The sequence below is a fragment of the Acomys russatus genome, chromosome 4, assembly GCF_903995435.1.
Source record: "Acomys russatus chromosome 4, mAcoRus1.1, whole genome shotgun sequence".
Lineage (NCBI taxonomy): Eukaryota > Metazoa > Chordata > Mammalia > Rodentia > Muridae > Acomys > Acomys russatus.
Genome location: NC_067140.1, coordinates 84,107,402 through 84,127,151, shown reverse-complemented (window position 1 = coordinate 84,127,151; position 19,750 = coordinate 84,107,402). Strand labels below are relative to the sequence as shown.

At 46.2% G+C, this 19,750-nt stretch overlaps 1 protein-coding gene across 1 annotated transcript; it reads left to right on the top strand.

The window, feature by feature from the left end:
- The first annotated feature begins 1,099 nt into the window (after positions 1 to 1,099).
- Positions 1,100 to 5,187, top strand: LOC127188293 (cystatin-C-like). Its single transcript, XM_051144795.1, has 3 exons — positions 1,100 to 1,377; positions 3,833 to 3,952; positions 5,040 to 5,187. The coding sequence occupies exons 1-3, from the start codon at positions 1,153 to 1,155 to the stop codon at positions 5,121 to 5,123; spliced, it is 429 nt and encodes a 142-aa protein (XP_051000752.1). The 5' UTR covers positions 1,100 to 1,152; the 3' UTR covers positions 5,124 to 5,187.
- Positions 5,188 to 19,750: the final 14,563 nt, after the last annotated feature.

Below are 19,750 nucleotides of genomic sequence, written 5' to 3'. Positions count from 1 at the left end.
GCTATCCTGGACTCACTTTTGTAGACCAGGCTGGCCTCAAACTCACAGCGATCTACCTGCCTCTGCCTCTGGAGTGCTGGGATTAAAGGGATGTGCCACCATGCCTAGCTCCCAGGCAATGTTTTTTAAGGCAGGATCTTACTGTGTAGCCCTGGATGTCCTGGAAATACAGACGTAGACTAAGCTGGCCTTGAACTAACAGAGATCCACCTGCTTCTGCCTTCCAAGTGCTGGAATTAAAACCATGAGCCCCACACCAGCCTCACATGAGTGGTTTTTAACCTGTCTATTAGAAAGCATAAAAGACATTTGGGTTCATGTTACAGCACTATAGTGGGCAGCCTGCTGCAATGTCTGTTCAGGGCTTTGCCACCTGTGCTGTCTCCAGTCCCTAGGGTGGCCTGGCCCCGGAAGACGCCTAGAGTGGTTCCTTTAAGGATAATGAGCAGTTGCACAGAATGCCACACTCTTCCTCATTCCACACTCCCCTGAGGTCATTTTCCTTTGACAAGTGTGTTAGGACAGGGCCTACAGGAACCTGAAATAACAACCCTGCTCAGAATGTCCCCAGGTGGTAGTGACCCAGCACTCACAGAGCAAGGCTGATCTTTGAAGAGGCAGGAAATTAAAGACTGGTTGCCCTTTTCCTTTATGGAGAAACAGAGTTCAGATGTCACGGCATTTCAGGGTCCAAAGAGCAATGACTTCTCTGTAGAAACCATACTGCAAGAAACTGGGAACTTAAGAGTGAAAGGGGAAGCTGTGGAAGAGGGCCCTCTGGAGAAGAGGAACTGGGAAGAACCGAAAACTAAGAGTGAATAAGGAAGGGAGGGGCAGGAAGGGCAACAGTGGGTGGGGGAGGGGGAGGGGTGGGGGAGTAGGAATTGGGGCAGCCCTTGAGGGAGAGGGATCTGACTCTGCAGGGAAAGGAGACGGAAGAAGAGGGCGGGACTGTGCGGAGGAGGGGGCGGGAGTAGGGCGAAGGGGCGGGACGGAAGAAGAGCAAGTGGGTGACAGCCGGAAAAGGAGGAGCCGGGAGAGGAGGGCTGGTCCCCAAGTCTCTCAACTGGGTAAAAGGCTTGCGGAGTAGCCAGCCTCTGTTCAGCCGCAACTCCGAGCTGTTGGAGCCCCATCCCTTCGTCGCAGCCAACCATGGCTAGCCCGCTGCGCGCCCCGCTGCTCCTGCTGGCTCTTCTGGCCTTGGCCACAGCCACGACCCCCAAGCAAGGTCTGCGTTTACTGGGAGGCATTCAGGATGCAGATGCCAAAGAGCAGGGCGTGAAGGAAGCGCTGAACTTCGCCATGACGGAGTACAACAAGGCCAGCAACGACGCGTACCACAGCCGCGCCTTACAGGTGGTGAAGGCACGCAAGCAGGTGCGTGTCCCCGCTGTCCCCCACCTCCCGCCCCCAAGCTCTCTGGCGGCGGCTCCCGGCCCAGGCGCCCCTGGCTAGGGAGTGGTTTGTGTCTCCTGGGATTTGGCCAGCTGCGCTTCGCCTGTGCATCTCACCGAAGCGGTCCTCCTTCCCTGTTTCTCAGCCATCCTCAATGTATTTCCAGGGCTGTTCCCTTTTGGTTTATTCTGGAACACTGAAGAATATGGCGGTGGATGGGAAACCAACCCTCCTAGCTCAAATTTCCAAAAATCCACTGAGCAGAGGCACTAAAGATGTAGGTCAGAGCCCCCACCTCCACCCCGCCACGGCTGAGCTCATCAGCCACCAGCTGCCTGGGGTCAACTTCTAATCACCCAGGAGAAGGATAAACAGGCCTCACCGCTGCCCTCACTGAGTAAGCGCCCTTCTTTAAACTACTTACTTCTGAAATATGGGCAATTTCATCCCGCCCCTCCAGGAAAACACTTGGCCAGGTTTGCTCCGACCTCTTCGCTCTACTCAGACGCACATATACCTAGGTGTGTGCTGATGTGCATTTACTTTTGTGAATTCTTTCAGAGTAAACACCTCCTGAAAACAAGGACATTCTCTACAAACCTAAAATCCCATTTGGAAACTTGGGAATCCACAGATACTCGGTTCTTTCACTTTAAAGCCTCACTTCATTTGCTGGTCTCCAGTATGGACCTTCCATACTATTTCTGTCCAGTCTGGCAACCTGGTTTTCTCTGAGCAGTGCCTGCACTGCCTTGCTGCCCCTTAGCAATGTGGACTGGTCCAGCCAGCAGTGGCGATCCGTCCATCACTTGGTGTGTGACAGGGTGGTTCTCTTAGCTAAATGGCCCTGTGATGCTGCAGCTATCTTAGCTTGCTGCCCCCCTTAGCAATGTGGACTGGTCCAGCCAGCAGTGGCGATCCGTCCATCACTTGGTGTGTGGCGGGGTGGTTCTCTTAGCTGCAGCTGTGATGCTGCGGCTATCTTAGCTTGTACATGTGCCTTTTGATTCTCCACAGTATCCTCAGGACACTTCTCAGAAGGGGCCCCCATTCTAAAGAGACACATGACTATGTAGTCTGCTGCTGGGGCAGCTGCCTCTGTTGGCTGTGATGTCAGCGCAGATCGACAGGCATGCCCTTTCTTGGGTCTTCTCAGAAGTTACCCTCTAGTTAGCTGTTCTGAGAAGCCTGCTTCCCTCTACTTAGCATCCTGGAGTATGCGCTGGAGCAGCCACAGGAGTTGTCGGTGGCCCCCAAGACAGCACAGATCTTAGCTAATAGCCCCTCCACCCACTGAGTAGATGGGAGCTACCTTACAGGTAGACTCTTGACCGAGGAGCCAGCGTCAAGACCTGCTAGGCCCCAAGGCTGACCGAAAGGAGGACCAGATTTTAGACCACAAAGGCTTGTACACCAGTGTATAGAGCTCATTTCTGCCTTCTCTTGAAAATACAAGTAAGTTAAATCCTGGTCCGTTTTCTCCCGCCGCTGTGATCGACCTTTAGAAAAGCCATGCACATCCCAGCTGCTGTGGACCTGCATGGCCAGTGCGGCTTGCAGTCAAGGCACTAGCTGGAGCAAAGCATAGGGAGTTAAAGATTATTTGGTCTGTGGGTCTCGTTTTAACTGGTGGGAAAAACTAGGACTCCACCCCGACCCCTGGCAAAATAAAGAGCTGTGTTCCTGGTCCTGCCTCTGACCCAATTCCCTTAGTCTGCTTTACGTTTCTGCCAAGTTGGTCTGGTGCCCCATACAGAAAGAGAAATAAGTTTCTATTCCTAAATTGCAAGTGGAAGACATATATAGGTGAATGGCACACTTGAGGAAACCTCTGGGCAGTCTCATTGAAGGAGACATTTAAGGGCGATCTTCCCTCTGGTTTGAAATATCCCTGCGTGTGAAGCACCCCATGTCCTGTGTCCTCTAGTCACTGGAAGGAGGGAGTCTGGGTAAATAAAGGGGATGGGTTCTCTCTGGGCTGCACACTGTGCATGGGGAAGGTGTGGCACAGGGTCGCAGCGTGAGGAGCTATAGTCAGCAGGGTTAAGTTAATCCCACACTGCAGCCCAAACAGAGCCTTTGCTTGTGCTGAGAGCAATCCTGGGTTGCTAGAACACCCTGGCTGTCACTGCCAGGTCACATCCTTTCCTTCCTGACTCCCATTTGTCGGTCCTGGCTCCAGCTTTTTGTGCCCTGTTCCTCTTAACTTAGCTACATATGACACCTTGTCAGCACTGCTCAGAATAAAAGATTGAACATCAGGGCCCGAGGCCGTTTGTGTGGAAGAGTTAGCTTATGTTCCTTGTGGGAAAGAGTTCTGGCCATTCATGAATGCAGGCACGAGTCCCAGGTAAACACGTTAGTTCTATGGTGTAAGGCAACTGTATAAGTGACTTGACCGGACTGTTGTCAGCGAATCCTGCTCTTTTCACTGCAGATTGTGGCTGGAGTAAAATACTTTTTGGATGTGGAGATAGGCCGAACCACATGTACCAAGGCCCAGGCAAACGTGGCTTTGGCTGACTGTCCTTTCCATGACCAGCCCCATCTGATGAGGGTATGTACCTGAGGGCAAACATACAGGCAATGGGAGGTTGATGAATATGACATTGTGTGGGGATAGATATGATTGGAGCATCTGTGCACCCAAGTGGGGAAGTGCATGTGTAGGGAGTGGTGAGTCGTGAATGGTGGATATTGGGGAGCTGTATGTTTGTTTGTGTGGGTTTTGTTGTTTTTGGTTGGTTGGTTGGTTGGTTTTTTTTGAGACAGGGTTCCTCTGTGTAGCCTTGGCTGTCCTGGACTCCCTTTGTAGACCAGGCTGGCCTCAAACTCACAGTGACCCACCTGCCTCTGCCTCCCTGAGTGCTGGCGTGCAACATCACACCTGGCTCAGGCACATGTATGTTTATGCCAATGCAAACGTGTGCCGGTGTAAAGCTAGGGGAAGGATTTATGTGCATATGACTGATGTAATTGCTGAATGAATTTATCCTGGAAATTGGGGGTACTTGGCGGGGGCAACTATGGACTAGAGGCAGCTGTAAGGATTCTTGCTGGGGAGAAAAGCTCCATTTCATCCTAGCTGGAGCTACCAGCCTGGACCACAGGAAACAGAACAGAGCCTATTTAATGCTTGAAATCATCCAGTGCCTCTTCTGCTGTGAACCCGGGGCTCTGTGGGGATGGCTGTTGTCCCAGGTGACACCATAGCTGTAGTGATGGCTACATTTCCCTTACTGCCTTTCCTTAACCCTGCCACTTTTAGAAGTGTGTTACAGCCTTTCCTGATGCTCCTCTTAGTGCTGGTAGGTAGAGGGGCTCATGGGCCCGGACGTAGCCTTTCCATTGCTTTGACCTCTAGGGCTCCCACACCTCAGCAAGCTGTGCTGGGGCTGAAGAATATGGAATCATGGAGCCAGAAAAGGGGTCACTTGCCATCCAGTAATAGGGATGAACAGACCCTGTTGGGTATCCTGGGACTCAGAGGGGGAAAGCATTTCACGTTTAATACTCTGTGTACCTGCTCCACCATTTTAGGATAGGTACTGCCCCCCCCCAGCCCCACCCCCACCCCATCCCCTCTCTCTCTCTAACCTATACATACCCTCATGCTGATTGTTCCTTTCTGTTCCCTTTTGCAGAAGATGCTCTGCTCCTTCCAAATCTACAGCGTGCCCTGGCAAGGCAAGCAATCCATGACAGAATCCAGCTGCAAAAATGCCTAAAGGCTGAGGCTAGTAAGGCGATGCATATCTGCAGACCGCTGCTCCCTCATACTCCTTCCCTGTAGGGTTCTGTCCCTCAGAGGCTCCTCCAGCTCCTGAGGACAGCTCCAGTGTGTCCGCACTGGGAGACGGTGGCAGGTTCTGCCCATCCGGACAGCTGTCCTCTGGCTCTGTTCTTCTCCTTGCTGTACCTGTCATGCCTTGCTCATTAAAAAGTAAATAAATAAATAAAATAAAATCCCTTGCCTTCATCTGAGTTGTTTCTGTCTCAGGCTATGCAGCAAAGAAAACAGAAAACAGGAGGTGAGGAATTATGTAGACGTACACGATAAGATGAGCCCTGCCGCTCCTTGAAACATACAGGACTCAGCAGGTAAAGAAAGAAAGAGACAGGGAACTTAGTGTTGGCTACAGTGGCCTGTGCCAGGAAAGTTCAGCCTCTGCCTTAGGAAGGAGTCAGAGAGTCAGGCAGGTAGACGGTGCCATGGATGGGCCTGATCTCACCTACTTCTGCAGAGATGACCCGATTGAGGGAACTGCTGTCGCTCAGAGACTTGGAACATGGTGATTGCATCCACACTGCATGCAGTAGAAACTGTGTGTGTGTGTGTGTGTGTGTGTGTGTGTGTGTGTGTGTGTGTGTGTGTTTACTAAAGGATGAAGCCCAACCCATCTAGGACCTGCCTGCCTGGGCATGAGTACCCTAGCTCTATGATCTGAGCCAGCTGCTATACTTATCTCATTGTGTAAAGTAGGAACTACAGTAGCTCCTCCTAGGATTTATTAGAATTAAAATATTATCTATACATTTTATAGTATGGTGCAATGTAATATATGACCTTTATTATGAAGTACATGTTAATCCATCCAAAATGTTCATCGAGTTTGTTTTATGAGTCAGGGTTTCTCTGTGTAGCCTTGGCTCTACTAGGACTCATTTTTGTAGACCAGGCTGTCCTCAAACTCACAGTGATCCACCTGCCTCTGCCTCCGGACTGCTGGATTAAAGGTGTGCGCCCCCATGCCAGGCTGATATATTTCTTTTATTTATGTGCCTTGGTATTTTGTCTGCATACATGTCTGAAGGTGCCACATACCCTGGAATTCGAGCTACAGACAGTTGTGAACTGCCATGAGGGTGCTGGGAATTGAAACTCAGTAATCTAGACAAGCAGCCAGGATCATAACCACTGAGCCATCTCTCCAAAACCAGTTTTTAAATTTTTTTATACAATGTATTTTGGTCATATTCTTTCTCCCCCCCTTCCCCTGCCCCCAACTCCTCCCATATCTCTCCCAACCCCCAAAACTTGATCACTAATTTCATAGTCTTTCTCTCTTAAAAAAAAACAAAACATTAAAACAAACAAAAAACCTCAGCAATCCCAACACACATGCCATGCTTTCCTTCAAATGCCACTGAGTTCGCTTCCACATATTACTGCCAGTTTCCTCTAGCCTACCAGGCCCCTGACTTTGTTTCTCACCAATTTCACTTTCACTCTGCGTTCTGCACAACCTTCTTCCCCTCTACCTCCTTTGGCAAGTTCACCGTTCCTCATATGGTAGAAAATTCCAGCATATTTCCACTCCCAGCTAGACACTCAGATCACGAGCTCCCTAGAATAACATCTGCCCTTTTAAGAGTCCTCTGATCCTGAACTGTAGCATTCGTTTGTCTTTGGCCCAAAGCCAGTCCACTAAGGAACTGGCCACACTTCCTGGATACCAGCAGGTAGTGATGCTGAGAAGTGTGTTCCCATGGCCCTGTACTTCGAGGATGGTCACTCTAATCATGACATGCACCATCACCACACACCTCTAAAGAGGCCGCCTTACAGTCACCAAGGCCCACCTTATAATGACAACCTGTGTCCTGAACAGATCCGCCCTTGTGTCTGGAGCGTTGACCTTGGCTCAGCAGGAAGGTAGCTCATCTTCATCCTAGCTTAGCATATATCTCAGTGACTGTTCTGGGGTGGTGCCTAACCCAAGCTGTACTCTGAAAATTCTCCAGTGATCCATAACAACTCAATTAAATTCAAAAAGTAAAAAGGGAGCCTCTACACACACACACACATTCCTGTTCATATATTTGATACACAATGCATATCCAGAATACATAAAGAGCTATTAAAAAACAATTTAACAAGAATAAATTAATAAAAAAAAAAAATGGAAAAAAAAGAAAAAAAAAAAAAAAAAAAAAAAAAAAAAAAAAAAAAAAAACAATTTAAAAACCACCTAAGCAAACTTAGATGTTGCCATTAGAAAATGAAGACAGTCTGATTCCCCTCCTGAGAGAGATTCGAGCATCCTCCCTCGGACCCTCCTTGTTATTCAGCTTCTTTTTGTCTGTGGATTGTTGCATGGTTATCCTGTACTTTATGGCTAATGTCCACTTAGAAGTGAGTCCATACTATCTGTGTTTTTCTGTGTCTGGGTTACCTCATGCAGGATGATCTTTCCTAGTTTCCATCCACTTTCCTGCAAATTTCATGATGTCCTTGTTTTTAATAGATGAGGAGTGTTCTATGTGTAAATGTACCACATTTTCTTTATCCATTCTTTGGTTGACGGACATCTAGGTGTTTCCAATTTTCAGTTATTATGAATAAAGCTGCTATGAACACAGTTGAGTAAGTGTCCTCGTCATATGGTCGAGCTTCTATTGGATATATCTTTTGGATGGAGTGGCATAGCTGGGTCTTGAGGTAGAACCTATTCCCAATTTTCTGAGAAACATCCAGATTGATTTCCACAATGGTTGTGCAAGTTTCTACTGCCAACAATTAATCAGGTTAAAAAAAACAAAAAACAAAAACTACAGTCCAATTAAAGATTGTTTAAAAAAAAAAAAAGTCTCAATAGGCAGAGCTCTAAAGAAGATACACAAACAGATAAAAAACCATCCATTCCCACATCACACTTGTGACATTGAAACATCTCTATCATTGAAAACAGAGAAATTAACAAAGAGGAACCCCCAACTCGACTGGTTAGGGTGGTGGTGAAAACGATTTGGAAAACAGCTTGGCACATCCTCAATTAAATACAGCATCCCATAGGCCTAACAATTCTAGACCTGTTTATATATCCAAGATAAGTGGTACAAATAACTGTACTCTCCAGCTTGTGTGAGCCTTCCTTTAGCTACGCTAGTCACACTCACAGAAAGAAAGCTAAACAACTAAATGTCTATCACCTGGGCTGGAGAAATGGCTCAGTGCTTAACAGTGGTTAACAGCTCTCCCACGTGAAGCTTAGAATCCACTGTAGGATAGCACATTGGCCTACTTTCAATATCGTCATGTCTCAGAAAGACACAGAGGCCCAAGGAGATGGAGCAAGATGGGGAAGGAGTCAACCTGTGCAGGTCTGTTGACACTCACTGTCAAGCTGGGCCTGGTGCCACAGCACTATAGTTACAGCTCTTTGCAAAGCCTAGGCTGGATGAGTCCAAATTCAAGGGCTACCTTAGGCAACCCAGTGAAAGCCTGCCTCAAAATAAAAACTTAGAATTTGGCTGGAGCCATATCTGAGTGGTGAAGTTCTTGCGTAGCGTGTGCATGGCCCAAGTTCAACTCCAATTCCACATATACACAAGAAGATCACAAAATCACATGGTAATGTACTCATTTCATTTCTGCTATGATAAAAATATTATGGACAGCCTGATTTAGGCATCCCTCAGTGAGGCTCCTTACCTACCTGCTTCTATATTATGTCAAGTTGACAATTGAAACATCAAAATTACTACAGCACCATAACTCATGGAAAAGTTAGAAATACAATGAAAACCATATGAGACGACACCAGACAAGAAGTGAGCAGACTGCAAAGTGGCACCCGTAGATTTGCTCAATGCACAGTTTGCCATCAAATCTTTGATTTCAGGGGGAGGGCAGAAAGCTGTATTTGTGAAAGACATATAGCAAAGGACAATAAAAAATGCCATAACATGCTATCCAAGGTGTACAGATGAGAGCTCCATGGGGTGGGTCTGGGAGAAGAACATGAGCTGCACCCCCTCTCCTTTTCTTCCTCCTGCACCTCCACACATCTGGAAATGCTAAGGCCCTCTTTTGGGGGAGCAGTTTTTTTGAGGATTCATTGCGTATGCATGATTAAAGCAATAATCAACCATGGTTAGTTATGGGCTTCTATTCTGTGTAAAGCACCGTGACCATAAGCAGCTTAATTATGAAAGCTTTATTTCAGCTCATAGTTGTACCCCATTATTCAAAGGAAGTCAGAGCAGGAACTCAGTGCAGGAAGTTAGAGGCAGGAACTAATGCAGAGGCCATGGAGAGTGCTGCTCGTGACTTTGGTCAGCTTGCTGTTCTTATACCACCCAGGACCAACCCCCGACCAGAGGGGATGGCTTCCTCACATAGTCATTATCTTAGTCAATGTGTTCTATTGCTGTGAAGGGATTTCAGGACCATGGTGACTCTTATAAAAGAAAAGTATTCAATTGGGCTTTCTTATAGTGTCAGAGATTTAGTCAGTACTCTCATAGCATCACACAAGGTAGACTTGGTGCTGACGTAGCTGAGAGTTCTATACCGGATCCATGGGCAGGAGGAAGAAAAAAAGCCTATGGGCCTGGCTTGGGCCCTGACACACACAACATCAAATCTCATGCCTAGTGACACAACTTCCTCCAACAAACCACTCTTCCTAAGCCTTTCAAATAGTACCACAGGGCTGCTCACAGGCCAGTCCTGGTGGAGGCATTTCCTCTAAATGAAGTTCCGGCTTCCAAGTGACTCTAGCTTGTGTTGAGTTGACATTAAATAAAACTAGTCAAGCATATGTGGATAAATGCATCTGGGAAAGGGGAATCTGAATTAGTACTAATACGCTAATAGACTTAGTGAAGAAACCCAACAAGGGGGACGGTCTGTCCAGAGGCTTGGCCTCCCTCTTCATCAGCCCCGCCCTCAGTGCTTAGGGCAGGACTCTTTCTAAGATGGGAGTCCAATGATGTGGTGAGGTGAGGTAAGTCAGAGAACTTTTCTTTATGGTCTCACTAAGTTTCCTATCCTGAAATCCATGACTTTCCTGCCTTAGCCTCCTGAGTAGCGCAACTATGGATACCCGTCACCATGCCCAACAGAGTTTCCCTGTTATAAGGCAATCGCGAAGGAAGAGTAAAAGTTCCATCACATGCTTTGGGAAAGAGAAATCTTGGTTGCCAAGAGTCAGTTCAGGTTATTATGAGGCCTGTCTGGGAATGGAATTTGTATGTTATAGGCTGAGGCAAATGGCCTTCTTCTCTTGGGCATCCCAGCGTTTGTTCTTAAGGCTATTGGTTAATTACTAGTTAATTGGAGGAGGTCCTGCATAGTATCAGGAGCCATCCATCTTATTTAATACTGAGTGGGCTTTTTAACTACTTTCCCAGGGTTCTCCGAGCAATACCTAGAATATTAAGTGAAGGCACCACAGCTAAACCAAGCTGACACGTGAAAAGGTAACTCTTAAGAAAAATTAACTCTTGGAGCAGGGCTGCTTCCTACCCCACACCCCCCCCCCCACCCCCCGCACACCTAACGGTCTTTCAGGAGCATGTTCCAAAACACTGATGTTTCTGCTTCATTTTCCAAATAAATATGATTCTAAGGAACAGCGAGTCCCAAACATGAGCCCTTCTAGTTGTCCCCCAGGCTGCTAGCTGTGCAGAGGCTATTGAGAAGAAAACAAAGTCTCTCCATGGTGACTTGAGGGCAAGTACTAGAAGCCAAAGCCTCAGTGACCTAGTTACCCTGCTCATATCTCCTGGCCAAACATTCCCTCCCTGGGCCTCAGCCCACTGCTGAGGGATGAAAACTGGTCTCGCTCAGTGGGCTGGAGGCAAGTCGCAGCACAGCAGCTCTATTTTTAGAAGAAGAGCATGTGGATGGGCCAAATGTTAGACAGGAGAGTGTCTGCTTCCCAGATTCTTTAGCTGTACTTTACCCACGAAATTCAGCAGGGCAGTGCTCATGTGAATGCAAGCTGCACCATCGTGAGCTACTTTAGAATCAAGGGTGGGTCTCTGTGAGAGAGCAGCTCCCTCTTATGTACCCTGGGTCAGTTTCCTTGGGATGTGCACTTTGGCACAGGGGACTATCTCTGATTTTCCTTCCTCCCTTGTCCTTTCCTCTTCCCCCCCACATGTCTTTGGTCATGTGTGTGTATCTTGCATGGGGGAGGTGGGGGAATGGCAGTGATGTTGCCATGCAGGGAGTGAAACTGTTTAAAAAGGATTAGAAAGGTCAGAAGGTGTGTCTTGCTGGAGAAAGTGTGTTACTGGGGGTGAGTTTGAGATTTCAAAAGATCACGCCAGGCCTAGTTGGATCCGGTTGTTGAACTCTCAGCTGCTTCTCCAGCACCATGTCTTCCTGTGTATCACCATGCGCCCTGCCTTGATAATAACAGACTAACCCACGGATGCTGTGAGCAAGCCCCAATTAAATGCTTTCTTTTGCAAAACTTGTTTTGGTCATCGTGTTTCCTTACAGCACTAGGACACACTGACTGAGACAAAGTCCTGGGTTCTTTGGTGGTGTTTTTTTTGGGGGGGGGGGTTGTTTTGTTTTACTGTGAGGGTGTTATTGCTGCCTAAGGTGTCACAGTGGGTAAATATTTCTGTGAATTTGGCCCCTCCAAAATGATACTACAGCCCTCTGAGACCAGGGAGTTGCTGCCTCAGCTAAAGAGTGTCCTGAAGCATAATGGAACACAAAGATGGGATACAGCCAGGGAGCCCTGGATGCAAAACTGCACCCTCAGCATTTGACTGTGAGGACTCAGACCTTGATCTTGAAATGCACTGTAGTGACTGAAGCATTTGCCATATTGGATCGACCTAGTTAGCCAGAAAACCAAAAGTGCCACAGACGCTCTGCACACAACTCACTGAGGCTTCTAAGCACTTTCCTTTCCTGCATCTGCTCTCATCTCCCCAAAGGGAAGAGGTCCTCTAACACCCACCCGTTCTCCTGGCCTTAGCCTCAACTCAACATGGCCCTATCTGGGGCTAACAGTTACTCTTTGAATACAAAAACAAGCAGAATGATTTTATTTTTTTTATTGATAAAGTAATAACTGTGCAAGTTAGGAAAATGCAGCCAAGCTTAAGATATTAAAGGAGACCTGGCTCCCTGCCAAGCCTCCGTAAACTGGGAGCCCTTCTTGTCACTCTTTTGGGACCTTTCCTTAGCCCTGTCTGGATCATTGGCCTGAGTCACCATAAATATGCCTGCTAAGCTGAGACCAAGTTAAAAACAATGATGACCAGTCTAGGCACCAAACCCACCCAGATACATGATACTTCTATTTCATAACTCCCCCAGTTGTCTCATCACTGGAACCACTGCCTGTGGCATTGGAGAAATAGGTTCCAGTCTACATCTTCGACCAGAATTCACCGGACTGTGGTGACACTTGAGAAAGATATTAAGTTGGTGAAGAACAGCTCATGTGCCTGGAAACATAAAGAAGGTGGGAAATAGAATCAGTGTTTGGTTCCTCAAAAGGGAGTGTGAGCTCCATCATGTGTTGATGATCTGACATTTCCAAAACAAGTGCCGCTGCTGGCACCTGAGGTCGGGCTCTAAATAACACTCTGCAAGTAAGTGGAAATTTGGCTGTGTTAATGGAAACTGCCTCAAGAGATCCAAAAAGGTCTCTGAAAGAAACCTTTCCAGGAGAAAGTAACCATTGTCCAGGCCTGGAGAGCCATTAAGAAGGGAAAAGACCACATTGGTCACATTGGCCAAGTCTAAATAGAATGTTTTGGAGCTGGGAGCAGTAAACACTGCCCAAAAACATCAGAAGGAAAATTTGAGAACATTTTGTATCCAGCCAATTTGCTGAAGGTGTTTATCAGCTGCAGCAGTTCTCTACTGTGGACATATTGCGGTTCGAGGCAGGAAGATCCCCAAAGCAACTCAGCAGAGAAAGCTCACTCAGACAGAGCATCATTGTAAGGGCCTGTGGGAGATGATCAGAGAGCAAAGCCGTGAGGCTCTCAGCTGTTGTGCTTGCAATAAAGGAAAACCCGGAAGCTGTTCTGACACTGGAGAATGGGCACGAGGGTGGGAGTGTTTCATTAGCCAGCAGTTACAAGGGTCTGTGAAAGATCACACGGTGTTTAAACTTGCCATCAGACCGCGTCACAGGAAAGGAAAGAAAGTCTAAGGACAGGCTGAGAACATTTCAATACATCTCTGTGTCTCTCTCGCTGTCTCTGTGTCTCTGTCTCTCTCTCTCGCTCTCTCTCCCTCCCCCACCCTCCTTTCTCTGCAGCTTCACTCCAGGCACTCTCAGCCATAATATTCTGCCTCACCATTGAAAGGTGCATGTATTTTGTCATAACAGAGAGATGGCCAACAGAGTCTTTCAAAGGGAACTTTCAGGTTCAATTATCCAGAACTTGTTTTCTTGAACTCTGATCTCAACCTGAGCTAGACCAAAAGTCTGAACTCAAAAGCCACATGACAATGTATAAGTCTATTTCTGAACCTGTACCCACAGCATCCTGGGAAATCAACAGTGACGTAGTCATTAAAAAAAAAAAAAAAAAAAAAGCCAAAATCTAACTCCCATACCATTCTGCACACCCATCTTGAAGCTTAGATACTTCAGAGCCCTGATCAACTCATTTGCCAGCTACCTGGTGACAAGGATTATTACAATCATGTGTGATACACTAGGGACAATTTCCCGATAATCAGCAATGGGAATAAACACCACAGATGCTGTTAATGTAGCGTCTGTCCTGATAGGCTTTCTGTTAGTGTCACGCTCACCACATTACCTTCATTTTCACAAAATTCCCTGGGGGAAATGTCAAAAAAACAAAAAAAAAAAACCTCTACTTTTATGGCAGTGGAAACTGGAGTTCACATAAAGTAAAAGATACAAGAGACAGGAGTGAGGCTCAGACTCCAGTGAATGTCTCATCGCCTCCTTTGCCTACTGCTACGGCCTCTAGAAACTGCAATATACTGACCAGAAAAGTCACCTAAAAGCTCCAGCCTATACAGATGGGCCCAGCAATTAAAAAAGGTTTTGTCTAAGCCGGGCGTGGTGGCGCACGTCTTTAATCCCAGTACTCAGGAGGCAGAGGCAGGTGGATCACTGTGAGTTCGAGGCCAGCCTAGTCTACAAAGTAAGTTCCAGGACAGCCAAGGCTACACAGAGACACCCTGTCTTGAAAAAAGAAAAAAAAGCCAGGCGTGGTGGCGCACGCCTTTAATCCCAGCACTTGGGAGGCAAAGGCAGGCGGATTGCTGAGTTCGAGGCCAGCCTGGTCTACAAAGCAAGTCCAGGCAGCCAAGGCTACACAGAGAAACCCTGTCTCGAAAAAAAAAAAAAAGATTGTCTTCACCATCAACACAAACCTCTCCCCCCAGTTCCCAGGTCCACACTCCTGCCCTCTCAGTAAGAAGCAGCTCACTCTCCAGAGCAAAGAGAGGATAGAGCTCAGAGATCCACCCATGGAAGACTATGCCCGGGAATCGGGAAGCAAGCCCCACTGGCAGGCAGGTCCGGCTCTGAATGGATTCTGACATTCCTCTTTCTAAGCCAAGGTCAAATTATTGAGCTCCTTCATCTCACCAGTAAAGCAACCAACAAGCTTTTAGGAAACAGGACTGTATCATAAACCCTGGTGGAATTTGTCTTTCTCCATTTTCTTATGATAATAACAGCACCACAGACAGAGTATGTAGTAAACCTAAGAGGCTTGTTTCACTTTGCAGTTCTGGTCCAAGGTCAAGGGGATGGCACCTACTGATAGCAGAGGCCTAGAGCTGTACATACCGACAGACAGATGTGCTCCAGAGCCCAGGCAAGCAAGTTGGCTTGCATAGCAGATCCACTCTCAATACACTGACCTATCTATCAATCACATGAATGTTTAGTCACACTTAATGTGCAATCTCTCTCTCTCTCTCTCTCTCTCTCTCTCTCTCTCTCTCTCTCTCTCTCTCTCCCCCTTTCATATTGAATATAGGACTTCTCATAAACTGGGTAAATCATCTACCACTGACCTACACTGCTTGCCTAAGTTCTACCTCTTAATATCTCAGAATGGGAATTAAATTTCATCACGTGCTTTGGCAGGGATGAGTGATATTCAAACCACAGCAGAATTGGAAAGGAGCAAAAGAAAGCTACTCCATAAATAGTACCAGAAAGGTAAAGGATGCATCTGGAGGTGGGCATCCATCTACCACAAGTGCCACCCTCGCAACACTCACATCCAGATGAAACACACACACACACACACACACACACACACACACACACACACACACACACACACACAGAGAGAGAGAGAAAGAGAGAGAGAGAGAGAGAGAGAGAGAGGGCAGTAAAAAAACTCTTAGTGACATATTGTTATATCGAGAGACCAGTGCTTAGCTCAGCCCTCACCAGCAAAGCTTCTTCTTGCAGGAGATGGTAATTAACACAGAAACTCACAACTGGACAATGTGCAGGCATCCCCAGTGGGTATCTTCATTACATCTCTCTCCTCATGGATCACAGACCCATGCGGAAGAGGGGACAAAAGGATTTTAAGAGCCAGAGATGCTAGATGACTCTAAGTAAACACCACTTTCCAGACTCACTGGGACAGATGTACTTATGAACTTACAGACACTGTGACAGCACGCACAAGACCTGTACAAGCTCAAGCCGGGCCGTATTCCAGGAGAAGGGGAAGTGGACACAAAGTTCCAATCCCAGCTGAGAAGCTATTCACAACTGATAGTTTACAAAAAGAAAAAGAAAAAAAGAAGGAAAATAACTTTTCTTCAGTGAATAGCAATCATATTGTAAGGTAGGTTTTGTGTGCAGGAGTAGTTTGCCAACATGAAACAGACTCCATGATGATGTGGGGGGTTTGTTTTGTTGTTGTTGTTGCTGGTTTTTTGCTTTGTTTGGGCTTTTGTTGTTGTGTTTGGGTGTGTGTGTGTGTGTGTGTGTGTGTGTGTGTGTGTGTGTGTGTAGTATTTTTTAAGAGAGAAAGAACATGAAGTTAGCAGGGTAAGGAGGCAGGGAGAATCTGTGAGGAGTTGTGGGAGTAAAAATAATATAATCAAAATACATTGCATGAAACTTTTCTTTTGAAAAACAGGCAAGAAATAGGAAATTAAATATTTTGAAGATTATATAGGACAACAAAAGAAAGGATTTTTTTTTTAAGCTTTAAACAAGCTGAACTGTATTTAAATCTGTGAGTCTGCATAGAAAGAAGTATCATTAGTACAGTGGTTCCTGCTAAAGCTGAAAAGAGGCTGTCTACATCCTCATAGCTCTCTGAGTGCCTTCCCTGAAGAAACAGAGGCATGCACATGGAAGGCAGGCCCGGGTGCTCTGCATTCAGCTCTAGAATTCATGTAACAGGGAACTATGCAAATGGCTAACCAGCTAGGATGAGGCACTAAGGAGCTGAGCAAAGCAAGGATAATGAGCGAGCTCATCTACACATGCCAGCGTGATGACTCACAAGCAGGAGTCACATAGAGCATCCAAGCTGGAAGAAACGCAGTGTGACTATGCAAATGTTAAAGGCATAAAACTTAATTATGAACAGCTTAAGTATTACTTATCGCCAATACTTGGGACCAAAAGTCTCTTGGATTTGAGACTGTTATGGATTTTGGAAAATGTGTAAGCAAAAGACATCTTAGATATGGACACTGTAAGTGAGAACACAGCAGTGAAGCCGCCAGAATGGCTACTCCATGATTTGAGGGGAAGATTTTTATTGTAAATAAGAAAGAGAGGAGACAATGAATGGGGATGCACGCCTTTAATCCCAGCACTCGGGAAGCAGAGGCAGGCAGATCTCTGTGAGTTCTAGGTCACGCTGGCTTACAAAGCAAGTCCAGGACAGCCAGGGCTACACAGAGAGACCCTGTCTCAAAAAGCCAAAGACAGAAGTTGTGGTGGCAGCTAGGGGTGGTGGGGAGGGGATGGAATATCCAGAGGGAGCTAGAAGAGTCCAGAGCAGAGCAAAGAGAAAAAAGCAGACAGGACCTGACCAGGTCCAGGTGAGAGAAGTCAGAATAGTAGCTGTGAATAGCAAGAGAGGGAAAAGCAAGGAGCAGGGGGAAACTTAGTCCTAACGAGGGAGTAAGAAGTGAGATGCAAAATGGGACAGTCAGGGAGCTAACTGGAGGGAAAGAGAAGGTGAGGAGGCTAGTGTGGGCTTTGAGACGTATAGCAAGTACATGTAAAAAGGGCTAGCATTCGCTTTGATGTACATGCCGATAGCCAGACAGCTTATCCCCGAGAGGAAAGCCAGATAGGGAAGTGGCTCTTCTTGGCAAACACAAATCTTTCATAGCTTCCTGAGGAAGGCTGAACGCATCCTCTGGCAACCCCTCTCTTTTTTCTGCCAATGTCCAGCCCAAGCTGAGCCAAAGCTGTCAACTTAGAAATAGTCAGTGAGTCTGTCCTTTTTTGGGTGCTTGGGGGATTTCCTTTGGACCTAACAGAAAGCAAGTCTGAATATGAAACTCATCTAGACTTCATACATACCTAATATTCATGCTCAGGCATAACACCCTGTACTGGGAGCAATCGCATGTTGGATTGGCAGAAGCAACACGTGAGCTTCCTGAAGGCAGCCCACTTGGTTGTTTTTGCGTGAATGATGAATGAGTGTATCCCTGGGTTATGCAAAGCCCCAGGGATTTTGCCTCAAAATGGCTTGTTGTTGTTATACTGCCCCTCCTTGCGTGTTCCATATATCTGGCATGGTAGAAACCCTCACTGCCTAACTGCTTCACAGATTTCCTGAAGATTATTTTGAAGATGTACCTTCATGACATAGTGTTCTTTAAACAAACTGATGATTTCTTAATCTCTGATAATGATTTTAAAGAATTTCTGACTTGATTCAAATAATTTAAAAGCCTTCCTGTAATACAGAGAAAAAAAAAAACCTGCTAGGAGCTCTGAAAACCTCCATATGTCAAGCACTTGATTTACACCAAGAGGGAAAACAAGATTGAGACAAACTAATAATCAAGGAGATACATTCATTCTAGGTTTAGTCCAAGGATATGGCCCACCATGATAAGAAAGACCATATGAATATAGAAGCAAAAACAAAAAACCCAAATGGTTAACTATATAAGACAAGACAGACACCTGTTTCTTAGAAAAAAACTTTGACATAAAACGCTTGCTTTGAACACATAATGTGCACTTGAAATAAGAAAAAGATAAAACTTCTGCACTGAAATAATAATGAGCATATAGATAAAACCAATACTTTAATTAATCAATTCCAGTGATGGTGTTACACAGCTGTAATCCCACCACTTAGTAGAGCAGAGGAAAGTGAATCTCTCTGAGTTCAAAGGTCTACAAAGCTAGTCTAGGACAGCCAAGGCTATACAGAGAAACCTTGTCTTGAAAAAGCACACACACACACACACACACACACACACACACACACACACACACACACATACACACACATGCACACACATATAAGAGTTAAGGTATAAATAGCAAGGCCACCACCCTGCATGTTTAAGAGTTAAAGTGTAAATAGCAAGATTACCAGCCTCAAAGATGAAGAATTAAAGTCTATAGAGAAACACCAGCCACCAGCTGGTCATTCACTGACGCCTTGGTTTACCCTGTGTGCTAGAGCTGGTCTCTAGCAACCCCACATGTTGGTGATGGCCATCACATGTGTCAGAGCTGGAATTTTACACTGTGGCAACATGTCACTAAAAGTCTCAGAATTTGAAGAATTTCAGGATTCCAGTTTTCAGATAGCAGATGCTACCTGTCTGAGGTTTGAGTGACTGTCTCCAGGCAAGGCTTCAAGGAGCTGATGGATGTAGTGTGCTTAGCCACAGTGGCTGGCAGAAGTGGGACCTGAGGGAGAGACTTCATCAGTGGTTCCTCATAAAGCTAAACAAGAAATGGATTCACCCTATGAATGAGACATGATTCTCTGGCTGGCTGAAACCTCTGCAATTTAGATAGTCTATTATGCTGAAACTTATATTTAATCTACCCAAAGTGGCACCTTAACATTTTTAAACTGTTTGTTTAAAATAAAGGTATGGCACTGTTGTTATTTAGCACCCAAGTGCTCAGAAAAGAAATCCATATTCAGCACAAAGAGAGAATTTGGTTTGGCACTGCTTTGTAAACACTGGCCTATGTCTGGAAAGGCTACCAGAATTTTGGCTCCTGGAGACTGACTTCTTAAAGGAGAAAAAACCTTTTTATCCTTTTGTGCAGCAATAGAGATTGAATTCAGGGTCTTGGGCTGATGCCCACAGGAAGCAATGGACCCCCAGGCTACACCCTCACCCCTACTTCTTTGACACAGAGCCCTCCTATGCAGCTCAAGGTTACTTCGAGCTCCCCAACTCTTCTGCCTCATCCTGCTGAGTGCTGGGAGTACAAATGTGTGCTGCCACTTGGCAAATGACATTTTAGTTGAATCTGTGAGCAGCAACAATCATATTTAAAAGAGGAACATATTATATCAGAAAACAGTTTTTCTTCTCTCCTCCTTCTAACCATTCTCAGATCTGCTTTGTCTACACAGAGCCAAAGTTAAACAGAACCTTGGTTCTATGTAAACAAAA